The following is a 17,746-nucleotide window of genomic DNA, read 5'->3' as shown; positions in this document are numbered from 1 at the left end:
ATTTCAAAGAGTTCTACCACATCCTTCCTCACTATCACCTCCTAAAACCTGAAACCCACCTGGCTGCCATGGTGCTCTTCCCTCCCTCCCTCCCTCACCCACCCTTGGCCTTCCTTGCTTCCAGCCCAGGATTCATTCAACCTTCACTTAAGTCAGTTTCAGCAAATTATTCCAGCAGAAAATGAACCCAACAACTAAACTGAAAGAGCTCAGCATGAGGAAAAGGACAGGCTGAAGGCCTAAACCACAGCTGCCAACATATATCTGCTTTAACTTCCAAAGAACCACAGCCACATGGCAGATCTTTTAAAACCAAGAAGTCCTAATTTCTTTTCACACACAAAAACATATATACAAAAGCACTGGCATGCTTTATTCAAACCTTTTCTAGTTTTACCTATCCTTTCAAGTGACAATGATTAGTATACTATTTCCCTTTCTTCATAATTTGTAGTATTTCTTCCTGACCAACAACACGGCTTTTTCCAAAGAACAATCCACTATTACTTCAAAAAAATCTCAAGTATAACAGCTAATCAGAGCACCAACTATTCAGTTAAATCCCATCCAAGTATACACTTAATGGTATGAAAGTACTGAATAAAATAAGCTCCTTCCTCCTTTCTCTCTCTGCCCCACTTTTTTGCACTTCGACACTACCATCTCATCACCCTGTCATAGAGTACCATGAAATACCATCAGAGATCTCTACAAGCAACAGCAGCTTACATTGAGTCCCCCTTCATCATCCCACTACACGTCAAACCTCCACTCACTTCTAAGTTAAGTTGTATAACGCTCCACTTGTAACCATCTAGTACTGTGAAGATGTATCCCTTTTCTTCCCATTAAGATAACGTTTTACTTGTGATTGCTTATCACTTCTTTTGTAATGAAATAGCAATTTCTGTGGACCTGATCACAGCCGAGGTCATATACAGAGCTTCCATCTTGTTGAAATAAGCAAGTCTTACCACTCATCAACATCAAGAGAAATTAGAGCCTTGACTACTGTTCAGAGAATACTCTAAACAGACATGAGGCAACATAAAACAAAAGAGTGCTTCTGTGACAAAAAAGAAACACATCACAGATGCATAGTTTCTTAGGAAGGATGTTTACTTCACTAAGGAAGCAAACCAGTTTTACTTTGATTCCTTTATAACAAAGTTTAAAAGTAGTCAGTTGGATGCATTTAGAGCTCAGATAGGTGGGGGTTTTTCTATCAAACATCTACAGCTAATCAGAACGAGACTTGTCTTCATTACCGTGTATTAATAAAACCACATTTCATTGGTTTTGTTTTACAGAAGTAAGTAGTTATGCTGGGCAAGTGATTTTAGTTTTGAGACATGAACTCTCTTTTACAATAAATCAACTGGTAAAAAAACAAATTAACTCCCAAAACAAAGGTTTCATTCCAAAGTGTGAATTTTTCTATTAAGCTGTTACTACCGTCTACAATAAATAATCTCTTTAAGAAACCCTAATACAATCTTCGCTCTACTGCTGATCTAAAAGTCTCCCACTACAAATTTTACAGATTGCTGAAGTATTTCCTTACCAATTTTGAATGTCATTTTTTAACTTCACAGTTGGTAACATCTCTGTAAAACATTGCTTTTCATGAGTAGCTAAATCTCCCTCACCCACTTTTCTTAATCTACTTGGCATGCATGGGCTTCTACTGAAATGGTTAATACCACCTTCCTCCAACTCTGTTATCTTCTCACAGATGCCCTTGTGCAGCTGTGTTAGTACAGGACCTGATCCCGCTGAACAAAATTTCATACTGGCTTTCAGCTCAGTCAGTTCCCCCAAACTAGTTCACCTCCAGCTACAATAATATTAAGGGAGCAGCTGGACCACATAGAATAAGGCAGGGAGGAAGAGAAAGCAACAAGCACAAAGGCGGAGTACCCCTTTCTGCAGAAACAGCCTACACTAAGGTCAGTTTAAACCAATAACAAAGCGACATCCTTCAAAGACTGCCAAGTGACAGGTCTTGTATCACTGCCTGCAACACAACCATGATAAGACCAATTATTGGCCATGCAGTTTCATAACACTAAAACCAAAATATTAATTTACTTAACATGCAGTCTTAAAATGAAATCCCACTGAATACATAATACAGGTTCATACACTGAAGTCAGTGGAATCCATTTCATTGTCTCTCATCTGTACTTCAGACTGACCTATTACTGCTGTGTTTCCAAAGTAGCAATAACCTCTATGGCTCTGACAGCAGTGTTTCAGTAGATACATTCAGGGAACATGAACCAGGTACAGAAGAGATTGAGGCAGCATGTTCCAAAAAAGTATTGGCAAAGTTAAATCTTTCAAAGAAAAATTAAATATATATATATATACCCTGAGGAAGACAGAGCTGTCTCTATGCATTTCATTTGCAACTAAAAATCACAAGTAGGAAAGGATATAAATGTATTTTTCCTTCCTGCTACCTCATGACACAAGTATTGGAGCTATAGATTATATAGTCTAGTTTTCATAGCAAAACAGTAAACAATACATTGCACTAAAAAAAGTAATTTCATTTTCACTTCAAAATAATTTTTGAGTCTTTAGGCAATGAAAATAACTTAAGCCAACCCTATTTTTCAAATAAGCATACAATGTTACAGCAAGAAGTTACCTTGCAACCTTCTATATATAGCAATCTAGAATCAAAACTACAGTAGAAAGAGGTCTCCTACTCAGAATAATTAACTTCCGTATTTGTTTCAAAATCATCACAAACCACGTGGTTTGGGTGGTTTTGTTTATTTGTTAACAGTATAGTATTTCTTGCTTGTTGTTCTTCAAATAAAAATACTGGGTAAAATTTCAAATTGAGGAAAAATTAATCAAGCTTGTAATTTCAGACTATAACTAGAGAGAAACAGCATAAAACTTACTCCTTTTATTTGCTTTAGATCTAGGCATACAAACAGAAAATTAACCTGCTTACTGCATCTGGTGAGGGTAGGAGGGAAGAATGCATTCATTCCAAGTAAAATCCTGTTTGGGGGGAAAAAAATTCAGCAGATTGACATAAGTTATGTTGATAATTTCCTAGCAAAGCTCACTGAACATATTTCTACATGTAAATAGAGACTAGTGTAAATCTCAGGAAAAAAAAAAATCACTTATTGAGCCATTCATGCCTTCATCAAATGCTACACATCCAGAAAAAAAAAAAAAAACAAACACAAACAAGAAACATTCAGGAGTCATTGATGACCAATCTCAACAGGAGCCTAGAGGAGTTACTTACTATTAAGAATAAAATAACATCTGTGTGAAAATTTCCTTTCTAAACAACATATTTAACTTCCAGAGAACTCTGAATTTTAACTAATTCCGTTCACACAGTCATCTGATGAAACTGAGAAAAACTGTTCCTTTATCTGTGTAACATTACTACATGTGCTTAATAATTACATACAACTAACCCCTTCCTTTATTCTAAACCACAGAGCAAGAAAGAACATACCACACCTTCATGTATGGAAAGTTTCCCATTTTAAGGAAAAACTACACAGAGCTAAGAAATACAAAATGTCTTCACTAAATCTTTATTCAACAAAAACTCATTTAAATTAACACTCTACCACAAGGTAGGTTTGCTTTTAAACACAGCTTTAAATAGGTTCAGATGAACTACTGTTTTATGGCTTACCTCAGTTTTAGAAGCTGAGCACATGACAATTTCTTACAAATGAATAATAACTACAGAAACAAAGTACGCAAAAAAAATAATCGAGTATTAAAATTTTAACTGGAGACAAAGACAATACCAGAGGGCTGGGCTGCTGACAGTTTTTAAATGCTTCATGATGCAGAAGAAAAGGTAGGAAATGGAAAGCATTGCCTAGAGGAAAAGGATCAAAGCTATATTAGCATTCCTGTAAATTCTGAGCTACTGCAAAAGTTAAAGCTTCACACAATCCAAGTAGCCTCAACAACCATTCCAACCATACACAATTCACACAAGTTTCCATGGTGCCAGTTATGGTTTGCAATAGTCAGTGTTGGGTTCCCTCCCACCTCCACACCTAGGAATTGCCTGAGAAGCAAGATTCACCTGCAGTAGTATAACACTATCTGCATAGAGAGGAAATTTTCTCCTGATATACTTAAAAATCTTTGCTAGAGACCACAGGAATGAGATTTAAAAGGTCAGTGGTTCTCACCTGTTAATTCAAATTCCGTTGACTCATTTGAGTGTTATAATGAGTGCTGTTAACTCAAATTCTTAATTGTGCTGACAAGCACATTATCTTCAATTTCCAAGACAGACTATAGTTAAAACTCTTTTTAACTGTACTTTTCATTATACAGATTTAAGGACTCCTCTAACAGGTTTCTGGAAAACGCCATGCTTTTGGGATTGGAAGGAAAAGGAGCAAGGTCCAGAGGAAGGAAAAAAAGAAAGAAAAAAGATAGATACAGTAATAAACTCTCTTCAGTTAAGTTTGAAGTACTCACAGAAATCAAGTAAACAAATGCAAATTTTATTAGTACCCAGACAATCATCACATTCTATTTATGCTGATTCTAAATTTTAACACCACATTATCATTTTATTCACCCCCTCCCCCTTTCAGATATGCAAAGATAGTCACCATAGTAACAGGAGAGACTTAGTAGTATCCAAAGGCAGAATAACACTAACTTATGTAATAATTTGAATCTCACCTTGGTTTGTAAAACGTCTATATGCTTATTTTAGGACAACACACATAGTGGTTATTTACTCTTAACACATACCATGTGTGGTCAACATAAACACCTCAAGTTCCTGTATTTTAAAAAAGCCAGTTTCACAGATAGGATGTAACAGACTAATCCCAATGAAGTCTTCTCATACATCAGGATTTCTGCACTAAATTACAGTCAACTCTTATGTAAATGACTTTTGATGAGTTTTTGACAACACTTTAAATACTTTCGAATATACTTCAAAAATTACAAAAAAAACCCCACCCTAATGTAGTAATTTTCCTAGCTTTCCCACAAGATCACAGCTCTTTGCAGTATGTTCCTTTCCCCCAATGCTGATTGAGAACAGATAGTAAATGCAAAAAGGACATACAAGTTACAGCACACAAGCTAACAATCAATTTAAAGGGTATCAAATTGTTCACTTTATACAAACTTTAAGAAAAGGAAACTACATTCTTAGGTGTTTTTCACAGTGATACCATCATCATGGGAAATCTTATCAAGATCAACTGCCTCTGTCATTGGGTCCAGTCCTTCCCTGACGAATACATGGCAGCTCAACCCAGCTATGATAGATCAGTATCACTGAGGTTAGTTAGAAGAAAATGAGTCATGCCCAAGTCGCGTAGGAGCAGCTAGCCAGAATCTGGTAGGAGGTCCCCAGAAAAGTAGAGCTGTCTTCAGAAAGCTTACAGCTGAAAGAGCAACGCAAAAACCTGCTGATGGAGGGATGACACTGAGTCAAAAATTTTCAGGGAGAGACACCGAGCAGTTTGAAGAAAGGGTCTGCTACAGAACACTACTGTAAGACAAGAAAAGGAAAATGCCAGCTAAATAACCTGGCTAATTCCCAACAGTATGACCAGCAAAATCTTAAGAGGCGATGCTGATGGTCAAAGAAAAAAAGCTCACAGGATACCAGAAGGTGCAGAACACACTAGCAGAAGCACTTGAAGAGTTACAGTGAAAACACTGGAAGGCTGTAAGGTAAAAATACTCAGCTATGGGCAAAAGAAGTTACAAGTGCTTGAGATCTTATCTCTGAGTGGAATTCCAACTCCACTCAGCTACATAAAGGCCAAGATTTTTCCCAGTCAATTGGTTTTTAATATTTGTTTCAAAACTCTCTACAAATGCAGCCAACTACAGCTTTTTTAGCTATATCTAATAGTTATGACAATTCACCAACTGCCAACTGAGCTATCAAAACCCTCATTGCACAAGGTTTCTCTGCTGGATTTCTCCTTTATCACTAAAAATAAAGAATATGCCAAGAAATTAAAAACCTGATGAAGCTGAGAACAGAGCAGAAACTAATTAGATTTCAGGGAGATGACTGCATTGAGTGGCTATCAGAAAGTAAATGACAGCTTGAAGTCAACATCCTTCGGCAGAGAAAGGACTCTCAATTTCTGTTCTCCCAACAGAAATGGCAAGACAGATTACGAAGAGCTTAACTAGAGACAAACAAATAGAAGTAATGGAATAAACAAAGACTGTAATGCTCAGTTATCATCACCAGAGAAATCTACTAGCCTTAAAAAGCAGTTTGCTAGGGAAGTGACAGAAGTCTCACAGGTCACAACCTTTTAATACCAGTGCATGCCAAAATAATCATATAATTTTGTTATGTGATGAAAATCACTGCACTCTTTGTATTAGTCCACCACACATGAAGTTTCACACACAACCACCAACTTCCAGATGGATTAACTCAAGCCCAAAAAGGTCACTATCACACTTTCAGAGTCACCTTAGCAATGCAATTCTATGGACAGCTATGCTCAGACCATCACTCACTGCCATGGCAGGAGGCAGACCACCCTTCTTCCCCACTGCGGATCCCACCTGCACAGTCCTATCCTCCCTCCTCTTTGCACTGGTGCTCGTGCTTAAAGCATGTCAGGGGAGAGCCTGATAAGAAATCCATCATTTTTTCTGTTGCCTGTGTTTCTTTTCATATTCATCCAAGCTAAAGCAAGACAGTGCTCACCGCAACACTGGGGGCAAGCAAGGTAGAAAGTAGAAAGGGAGTCGACACTCCCTCCCTCCTTGTGGGTTGCAAGTACTGGGATGAGCATGCCTACTCCTACTAGCTCTCTTGTGCTAGCAATATTGCTTGCACAGCCAGCTGGGGTCAACTCCAAAGAAGAAAGCCACCCTTCAACAGCCACCCACATTAGAATGGCTTAAACCAATTGTGAAGTTGCAGCTTAAAATACAGGTTTTCTAGAAACCCCGGCTTCTCAAATGCTTTAGTCTGATTGATTTGAAGAGCTCAGTGTTAAGATGATGGATAAGTTCCAGAATGGGTACTCAATCAAAAGCAAAAAAACCTCTGAATGACTTTCAGGAAAAGGTTACATTATGTTGTCCATTGTTTCTTCAGTAAATACAATGCAGTGCTGTAGTTAAAAATGGTCTAGCTCAATATTATAAACCATTATTTGAGAGAAATTTATTAGCCAGATACAGGTCCAGCTTTCTCCGTCTCACCTGAAAGGCAGCCAAATTAATCCATGATCATGAGTTAAATTTAGACTTTTAACAAGAAAAAAATCCACAATTATCCAGAATTACAAAGCAACTTAATTAAAAGTCAATGAATAAACTGAATGTGCAAACCCAGTGTTATCATCAGGCTCAGAACAAAAGGTTCCTTAAAACCTTCTACCAAATTAAGTAGTGAACGAGCAGAGCCAGAATGAATAGAAAATAGCCTCATGGTGTTCCACCCAGTGGAAACAGAGTTTTCTTGATCTAATGTTCATAACTGTGACTAAATACCTTCAACACAGTGTCAGATGTTACATATACAGCTGTCATTTATAAGTTACCATTAAAAAGGCACATACAGGAAGAAAACAGTAATGATAATCTATATAAACAATTAAGTAAATCCCTGAATACCTGCTGAAAATATAGCAGGAGTAGAATCTTAGGCTCTTTCCTAGTCCTAAATTCATCGTACATCCTTTTTCTGACAAGTATCTAGATTATATTTGCCAATAAAAACTCCAATAATGGGAACCTGTTGAACGATCTACATAATTTGGCTGTTATAGGTAAAAACTTTCCAGCCTATATTTAACCTAATCTCGCCCACTACGATTTACTTCCTTTTAACCTACACCTTAACCTCAGAGAAAATGGCAAAAGTTCGGAAAAAAAAAAAAAAAAATCAATATGCTTCTGTGAACTATTTCTTACATTCACACCCCTCCCACAGCCTCTTCCACCCCCAAAATAAAGCAATACTTTAATACTTTTTTTACATCAGTCATAGGTTCTGAGCCTCTTAATCCACATTGCTCTGTACTTTTTAGATTGTTTAATACTCAAGACTAGACACAAAGTGCAATCAAAAAGAAAAAAATGAAAGACTTTTGTAATTTAGACTGGATCAACGCATCCAAGGATAGCACCCACTTTTGTCAGCTGCATAATGTTGCTTATTCAGATCAATTTGTGACTAGTACTCCTGAATTATTTCCTAAAGCTGTGCTTACACCTCTATTTGGGCATCTGATGGCCTCTTCCTGGTGCAGCATGTTATACTTCACAGTATAAGGACTTCCCAAACCTATCAAAATGATTGAATTAAAAGTTTATTCTATTCTTCTCCAGATGAGTGTTGGCATTCGTTCCTAACTCAATGGCACATCTGCAAGTTTTAACTTTTAAGGAAAGAAGGATGGGTAATGTAACTGAAATCACACCCTGAACATGTCATCTGGTTTCCTCCCAACCTTCAAGAGTCCTTCCAGCTTTGCAAAGAGTAACTTAAAACTATTTGGGTTAGTTACCACACAGTCAAACACTTACATGATCAACAGAAACACCATATTTATGAAGCAGGTGAACATGGAACTATGTTAAACACTTCCTAAAGATTAAAACTGATTCTAAGAGGGCTCTTAACCATATATATATTTTCCAGACCAAACTGTCAGGTAACACAATAAAATGCACTTATGTTAGATTTCTCAAACAAAATGTATTTCTTCATCATATTCACTGCTGGGGGGTGGGGGCACTATGACAGCTGACAAGCATCTCAGTACTTTTACAGTCCATAAAATATAAAAAAAAAAAAAATTACTTTTTTTCCATACAGACTGACACATCAAAATTGATAAGGCATGAAATGTAGACAGCATCAGCACTATACATAGCAAGAACTGTTTAATACCACCTACAACCAGATTAATTATGGTCTGAAAAAAAAAAGCTGTTCCAATACAGCATTTTCACAACACCCTTGGGAGGTATGACTGCTGCTTCACAGACTGCGGATGTTCCAACTTCCTTCGCTTAGACAGCAAGCCAACAGCCTGGACAATTGAGATTTCAGAAATGCTGTGCCCTCAAACGAGATCACTAGATCACGCAGCCTTGCATCTCCATCTCGAGAGTTATTTCAGGAATACCGTTGAAGTTTCATTAATTATAACTAAAATTCATGTTTTTAAAGTGCTATGTTGAGAAGAAACCCGTGCATGTTTCATCCACTGAAGTTCAGTAATTTTAGCTCAGGAGGTCAACACTATTCCAAACAACATCAGAAGTTTTTCTCTGGTAAGAAATGCACACTACTGTGATTCAGAAAGGGTATGGGTTTTTTTCTTCTTTCTTCTACCTTCTGCACTCTCTCTCCAATTAGAGAGCTTTCTGAAAAGCACGTTAGGAGACATGAAACTTCTAAACGTTTGTATTTCCTAACACACAAATCCCATTTTCCTAAGTGAACAGTCTAAAAAGACCGTACAGCTTCCCACTGTTCATTACAAGAGAGACTCAGAATGTTTACAAGCAATTCAGAGTCATCAAAGCCTGCTGAAATTAGACTATTTTAAATGTTTCAGCGCAACTGCTGTTTTTAACTGCAGGCATTACCATTTGCCGTACGTACGGTGGTATGAATGTATTCACTTTTTTAAAAAGAGTTAAGTGAATACAAAAAAAAAAAAAAACCCCACACCACAACTTTCGGCACTTTTCTGAAGAACTAAAATCCCTCTGAGGGCAGGGGATGGGCATCTTCGTCTGACAGCATCGGGCTCCCGGGCGGCGCCGCCGCCAGCTGCGCTGCCATACAGCCGGACCGGCAAGCGCCTCGGCGGGGGTCACCTCATCTCCTCCCCCGGGGCCGCGGCCGCCCCCATGCCCACCGGGGGGGCCTCCAGCATCCCGCCGGGAGCCGCCCCGCCGGGGGGGCGCAGGGCGGCCCACGGCCGGGCCGGGCCGGGCGGCGCCCGAGACACCCACCCACCCGCGCGGGCGGGCGGCACCGCGGGAGCCGACGCGGAAGCGGCGGCTCCGGCGCTCAACAATATCGCTATTCATCGGGATCCTGCCAGGATCCTGCGGCGGGCCGCTTCCCGGGGAGGGGCGGCGGGGCGGGCCGGCCGGCCCCGCCGGGGCAGTACCGCAGTGCCGCCGCCGCAGCCGGACCCCCTGCAGACCGGCCCGGCGCCCTCTGCAGAGCCGCATCGCGGCTTCCCCCGCGGCGGGCAGGGCCGGCTCGGAGGCGCCCGGGAGCGCCGCGGACCCCGCCGGGCGGGGCAGGGCCCCCCGGCAGGAAGGCAGGCGTCCGTCTGTCCGCCCGCCCGTACGCCCCCACCCCGCCCCCGCCGGCGGCACGCGCGGGAGCCGTTACCTGTCACAACCGCCGCCGTCTCCGCCGCAGAGGCGGCGGCGCCTCCCCGTCCTCCCCGCCGGCCACCGCCAACGTCCGCAGCCTCCAGCTCCCATCCCCCGCCGGCGGCGGCGGCGGGCAGGAGTAGCCCCAGCAGGAGCAGGCAGGTCGGCACCGGGATCGGCACCGGGATCGCCGCCGGCCGCCCGCCGGGCGCTCGGAGCCCGCTCATCGGTCCCGCCGCTGCAGCGGAGCGAAGGGAGGGAGGGAGGGAGGAAGGAAGGAAGGAGGGCAGGAAGGGGCTGGAAGCTCCGCCGCTGCGACGCTGCCCGCTCCGGCGGCACGAACCCGCCTCGGCGCCGACCCCACGCTGCCTCCCGCCGCTTCCGGCGGCCGCCGCCGCCGCCGAGCCGCCCGGCGACACGTCACCGCGCGGTGACGTCACCGGGGAGGGGGCGGGAGGCGGGTCGGGGCGCGCGGCCGCGGCGGGTCCATGGCGCGGCCCCGGCAGGTGCGGCGGGTTGCGCCGGAGGGACGGGGACGTGGTGCCCGCCCCGCCGGGCGGCGGAGAGCTGCGAGGCCGCTGGGGACGGCGAAGCGCTCCCGCGGCGGCCCCCGCTCCCCGGGCGCTCAGCCAGTCCCTGCAGGCCTGCCCGGGCCCGGTTGCCCCGGCAGCGCGGGCGGTGGGCCAGCCCTGGGGGGCGGCGGGGCCGGCAGGCGCGGCTGGAGAGCGGTTCCTTATCCGCGCTCAGGGAGGGCACGACGTCTAACAGCAAGGCATTTAGCGGGAACGAGACCTTGGAGTTTGTTAGGTTTGTCCCCAGCACACCAGCAGCGCAGCGAACCTGAGGAGAGCTGGTGGAGGGCAGGAGGAATGCGGGGAGGACGTCCCTGTTCGGCGACTGCCACAGCCCTCTGAAAACAACGACACGAAGAGTTTCACACCTGATCCCATACCACTGAAATCAGGAAAACTAAACCCTCACAGAGACGAACCCCTGATTTCACTGTCCTTAAGACTTTGGCAAAACTTGAAAAAAACCCAAACTTTTGCTTAAGATCTTTCCATCAAGCCACTGAATGGGAATAAAATCTATTCTGTGCTTTGTCCTGTCCAAATCTGTGGGATTTTCAACCATTCTGTTCTGAGCCATTTAACAAGAGTAATGCAGCCTTTAAAGACCAAATTCAGTCTAATATCCGAGATAAACATTACATGAGAAAATAATGCAGCATGAATGGTAAAAGCTATATAAACATTACATTCACTATTAACTATTGCAATCACCTGAGAAACAGCAGAAGTGTTTTGAAAGGGTCTTGAGAAAAGCTTTTGCCTGCGTTGTAGACCCTACACGTGATAGGGTCATAAAACGGAGTGGTTCAAGCTGGGTCAGCAGAATCCAGAAAGCCAACTTCAAAATTGTTACAGTACTGTTCAATACAGCAGGAAATAATTTCTCTTACAACGTAGTTAATGTGCATGCTCCATCCCGGCTGAAACATATTTTTAGTAAAAAACACACAAAACTTTAGTCATATAGCATATGAGGATTTGGAAAATGTGTCTAAACCTAATTAATTCTGCTTGAGTTGTGAAGTCTGTGCGTAGCCTTATCATTTCTGTTGCTGAATACAACAGCCTTTAAAGACCAATAGTATCTGACCAGATCTTGTGCAAAGAGAACAATGAAGTGCCTGCATCTTACGAAAGTTTTTTCAGTGTTTAACTTTAGGGAGGGGAGCTGGAGCAGAGTAAATTCCTCAGATAGAAACAAAGAAACCAGCTGTTAATTAATTGGTTAATTTTAAAATACAAATACAGAGGTATTCATAAAGGATACATGCAAGAGACAAGTTTCCTGGAGGAGTGTGAACTATTTTAACTGAGAGCCACCGGAGTGAGTCCTGTAGAGAAATGCCATACATCAGAATAGCCGTGAGATGTGAGGGGACACTAACAGAGAGCACTTCCGTGAAAATGCTGTGGGCCTGCAGTAGAAAATGATCCATGTTAAAATTCCTCTTGCAAAGTTGGTTCATTTTCTCCCCCTGCGTTCAACTACAAGTCCCCAGATCAGGAAGCGTGGAATGGATTGTTTTCAATCAGTGCTTGTGTTCTGGCATTGGGTGGAGGTCACTGTTGGTCAGGGCACTTTAGCAGAAGATCTCGCTGTGAGAAGCATATTAATTGGAAACACCTTGCGACGCACTGCCACTTCACCTAATGCAGACTCTGCTGCATAAGCCCAGAATCGAGGAAGGGGGCTGCAGTTTAACCCATTAATCCACAGAAACCTTGAATGACTTGTGGTTTCAACATGAGGACCCAAATACTGCTGAGTGCCCTGCAAGGCTTGATCACAGAATCATAGAAAGATTTATGACCTCTAGAGTTCATCTAGTCTAAGCCCCCTACTCAGCCCTGAAGAACACCACTCATAACCAAATGCCAGTTTCATTTTAGACTGTTGACCACTAGTTTTTGAGTAGAGTGGTTCAGACTCTTTTCCACTCACCATGTCCACTGACCCAGACCCTACTGGACTACAAAGATGCTATGGATACCGTGGCAAAAGCCTTGCTAAAATCAATGTGTGCTGCTCTTATCACCTCATCCACAGAGCAAATCATCTCATCATAGAAGGCAATCCTGTTGGTAGAACTGTGCTGTTTTTTCCAAATCAACTTCTTTTCCTTTATCATCCCGGAAATGGCTTACATTAAGATTTGCTTCATGGTCTTCTCTGAGAGAGAGACTGGGTAAGGATGACTGTCCTAGTTTCCTGCACCTTGCTTTGATGATGTGTGTGACATTTGCTTTTTTCCAGTAACTGGAAATCCCATCTAATTGCCACGGCCTTTCAAAGGTGATGGGAAGCAGCACAATGACATTAGCTAGCTTCCTCAGCACCTTTGCAAGCATCTCCAGCCCAGCCCTAAGGACTTCTAAACATCTGATTTGCTAAAGTGGCCCTAATCCAACCTTCCTCTACAGTTGGTAGTAGTGTCCTCCAAACTTTGCCACTAGGCATAGAGATCTGTGAGGCCTCAGGGCTGACCTTGCTAGTAAAGAACAAGGGAAAGAGGGCTTGAGTATCTCAGCCTTTTCCTGGTCCTTCATCAATAGGTCACCTACTCCATTCAGCAGCAGAGCCTGTGGTTCTTAGGGTTAGTGTGCTTGAAATTAAATTTATTTAATTGTTTTCTCTACCTCTGGTTGTAGACAGCTGTAACAGAAAGGCTGGAATTGGTGAATGAATGTGAATGTCTGGGCATGGGGGCACTGGATGGCAGCAAAAGGGCTCTCGGCATTGACTATGCTAATGGCACCCAAATTAGCAGGTCATCAAGACTTCAGCACATCTATGTGCAGTTTCACAAGACATCCAGATCTGGAAAAAAAAAGAGCTACAAAGAAATCCTGATGACTCACAGAGGTGGGACAGGATGGAGATACTGATCCCTTTCAGCTGCTCAAGGCTACTTGCAACAGTATTTCCCACAAGTGCGTATGTTTATCTTTTTGCAGAGAGCAAACTGGTCTCAAGGCCTAGAGTTAGCCATTTATGTTACTTTCAGTCTTGAGTCCTGCTCAGTATTAACAGACTCCCACAGTCTTGGTGGAATTTTCCAAGTGTACTTTGCTGTATGGATAACCTGAGATGCTTTTTTGAGTCCTGTCCTCCGTCCTTCCCATCGATCTTCAGAGCAGAAAGCTAATATTTTTTTTTAATAGTATATATTTTACTGCTTTGAGTTGCCATTTCTGACAGCAATTTTATCATCCACCCAGCCTTGTTGTGCACATTGATTTATCTAAACAGAAAAAGGGAGAGGAAATAATCTTCAGAGTTCTTTAATGCCCACAGTTCTTTCCAATACATATATTCAACCAGTCCTAAAAAAACATGGAAGCAGGTTTGGACAGTAGAATAAAGGAAACAATAAATATTTTACTGCTATTTGGTGCTATTTACAGTCTCTCCAAACTACAAGCTGGGAATGCTCTGGGTAGATGTGAGGACTCAAGAGGAAAAATATTGACCAGGTAAAGAAACAGGCTGATAATAACAGATGAGACAGAAACCTGGTGGGCAAAACAGAAACAAATCACAACCTGAAAAAGAATGCTGGGCAGTCATATTACAGAAGAGTGATACAAGGAAATGACCACCTGCTTTGCAACTTATTTACTTGTAGCAATTTATAATGATTTCTGAATATTGTTTAATAATCCTGCCTGCCCTGACTGTTCTGTGGGAACTTACCGGGGGCTACTGTGTTCATCAAAACAAAGCAGTTTTCTGTGGAAACTTACCAAGAATTACTATGTTCAGCAAAAATAAGAGACATGTCCTTGGAAAGCAGATGGATTCTAACAAGGTTAGTCTTTGTAGTGAGTAGATAGCCATATATGGACGGTAGAAACTAATATACTGGTGCTTTTAGATAAGATAGAGATGGTAAACCAGCTGGAACAACTCTTGTTGTTCAAGAAACTGGCTAAGAGAATCTGCATGCTCCGAGGGAAAGTACAAGGTGAGGAGGACTGTGAGCCTTCCTCCAACAGACCCCCGGAGATGCCCACCAGGAGGCAATGCGCAGGCGCAAAGAGAACATAAACTGCTGACACCAGCCTTTCGAACTAACCCAGCCTCACTTATGCATATGGATATTTGTATTCTGTAATCCAATGAATATGTATATCCACACTCTATAAGTTTTTGGTAAAATGTGCTGTGGGTGTGCAAGCTTTGTGGAGAAATTCCCCTGCACCCCGGCGCTGGAGTAAACATACCTGCTTTATAACTCTCTGAGTTGTAGAGTTTGTTTCCGCAAGTCAAGAGAAGGCTTAGAAATAATAAGCAAAAGCTCAGGTAGAAATGAACACAATCAGGCTTATTTATTAAAAAACAATGAAAATACAAACTGACAATAAGTTAATGTAAATTCCAATAAGTGATGACCACCAGATTATTGGTAAATTGTCCAAAAAGCATTTGATTCTGCAAATGCTGTGAAAAGAAACAATCATTTTGAACTGGCTTGAGAGTAAAATCCAAGTGTCTTCTCTTGATTAGGGAAGTTACTCGTATCTGCACTCAAATTATAAAAAAAATGTAGTAATTGCAACCTTCTAGTTCTCTGGTTTCACGTGCTGATAAAATCTCACATGAAGGTGGAATTTTATAGGCTTTATATTTGCCAGGATGAGAGGATGAGTTTAGGAACCCCTTCTCAGTTGTTTCTGAGTTACTGAAGTTTATGTTTTGAGGAGGGATGGTCATTGGCTCAGGAGAAAACAATACTAAGTATTTTAAGTGGTCCCGTATTCCCAGCCCTTAATGGACTAACTATGGGCCATAGATGTCATCTCAGTCCAGTAATGAAATTGGAACTGAGAGAATGGATGGGAATTAAACATTTTCCTTATCTGATGAGAGTATTAGCCCTTATGATCTTCTTATCAATTACCAAGAGTCTAGGTATCTCTCAAATGAACAAATTGCCTGGTAATAGGCTAAAATGCTGCTAAAATGACAAAATCTCTTTCAAACAGTGAGAAGGAGCAGTCATTAACTGCAAACCAGAGCTCTAGATCTGCAAAGAACTTTCTGATTATGTCTCCTGATTTTAGATATTTTTTTCAATCAGTATTGTCACCAGTATTGCAGAAGATTTTTTTTTCTGTATCACTTAAAGGATGAAGTAGAAATATAAAAAAAGTCTTGAAAAATACAGAACGTTCAACAAATGTTCATTGCAGCTGAGTCTCCTATTCACATGAAGCTTTGCTTATGTTTTTTAAAATTTGTTGAATTCTTTATGGGAACAAAGATGCCATTCCAGCTAGAAGATGTTGACTAGGCAGAATGTGGTTGGATTTCGTTTATTTCAAAAATAAACAAAGACTCAATCTGTTTACAGAAGATCTGGAGGCACATTTGGAGATACCAAATCTGAAGGAAAACAATGGCAGAATGAGTGAATAAAGTATTTCAGGAAGCACTTTAATTTCTAGAATCTGTAGTAAGGAGCCAAACGGCTTGCAAGGACATAATCTTACCCGTGCTGGATGAGCAGGAATCTTTCTATCTGATTGAATATTACTTGGCACATAAGTTAGATTACAACAAAGTGATGGTTTGTTATATGATTTACAGCTAAAGGACATTTGAGAGTAACACAAAAACTCCCCAGAGACAATCTTGCAGATCATGATGTGACTGAGTCCCTCTCCTCAGCTGATCTACTCTGAGCATAATTCACTATAACTTTTTTTGCCAAAATTGATTGCCAGACTGTAGAAGTCCAGACATATTATTAAATTTTAAGAAGGCTTTAATTGTGACAATTTTGCATACCTAGTAAAGTCATAATCAGTTCATTTGTAGTTCAAACTGTCTTCAAATGAGCAATGTAACCATTCTTGGTGTTTAATGAACAGCAGCATTATACAACCAGTCCATACACTAAAAATAATTTGCTTGCCATCTTTCTTCTTCAGTTTTCAAGCAATGTAAGAATTCAACACATTTCAACACAGAAATTATAGCTATAGAGATGACTCACTGAAAAAGGCTATCTCAGAGGGGAGTACAGATAATTTCATTGCCATATGGAAAAAAAGATCCCAGTATGTACATAATCTTTCTTTCATCTTCTCTGAATCTCAGTAAATCTCTAAATGCACCCTTACCTAGAGCAGAGACAGTCAGTGCTTTGTGTCTGCTTAATCCCTCCCTTCCTTCTAGACAGGAAACAACGAAAAAAATTACAGTCAGGAGATTATGAGAGTCACTACTGCAAGTGACTAGCTTTCATCTTAGAACAAGCATGCTGACCAAGTGTGTGAAAAAAAAAATAGAATAAAAATCACGAAAAATATAATTTGGACATAATAATTTAGCACATAGTCGTGATCACAGCAAGTATTAAAGACTGCCTCCTGGGGTGTGCTTGAGTATGTTTTTACCAGGAGAAAAAAGTTCTTACTTGTAACAGGAACTGTCGGGATGGAGTCTGCCTATTCAGGCTGGTAGAGGTGTTCTGGGGGATCAGTTGTAATCTTCTCAGTGGCTGTAAATTGTTGCATTAAAAATAATATAAGTACTAACTTTCAGAATATTTTTTTTCTGTCTAAATAAGGAGCTATAGCCCTGTTAGCTCATAATGTATAGAGCTGCTCTTTACCAGAATGAGCATGGTGAAAAAAATGCTGTGGTATTAATTATTTATAATGGAAATAATTTGCCCCTTTAAGTAAACATTTGCAATAAGAACAAAGAATAGATATGACCTTATGAAGAGACAAAAAGGAAGTGACCAGAGTTTTTACTTCAAGCATCGTTCTGGTAGTTTTAGCAGCTGTTGATT

At 41.5% G+C, this 17,746-nt stretch overlaps 1 protein-coding gene across 2 annotated transcripts in view; it reads right to left on the bottom strand.

Moving 5' to 3' along the window:
• Window positions 1-10,750, bottom strand: part of STIM2 (stromal interaction molecule 2) — an 81,911-nt gene extending 71,161 nt beyond the window's left edge. Inside the window, exon 1 of one of the 2 annotated variants that reach the window (XM_074822303.1) lies at window positions 10,388-10,750. In XM_074822303.1, coding sequence (XP_074678404.1) covers window positions 10,388-10,598 — 211 coding nt within the window. In that variant the 5' untranslated portion in view covers window positions 10,599-10,750. The remainder of the gene's footprint in view (window positions 1-10,387) is intronic. The other variant, XM_074822302.1, reaches the window with a different exon arrangement.
• Between the last annotated feature and the right edge of the window lie 6,996 nt (window positions 10,751-17,746).

Source organism: Strix aluco, chromosome 4 (genome assembly GCF_031877795.1).
Source record: "Strix aluco isolate bStrAlu1 chromosome 4, bStrAlu1.hap1, whole genome shotgun sequence".
Lineage (NCBI taxonomy): Eukaryota > Metazoa > Chordata > Aves > Strigiformes > Strigidae > Strix > Strix aluco.
This window is presented reverse-complemented; position numbering and strand designations above follow the sequence as displayed.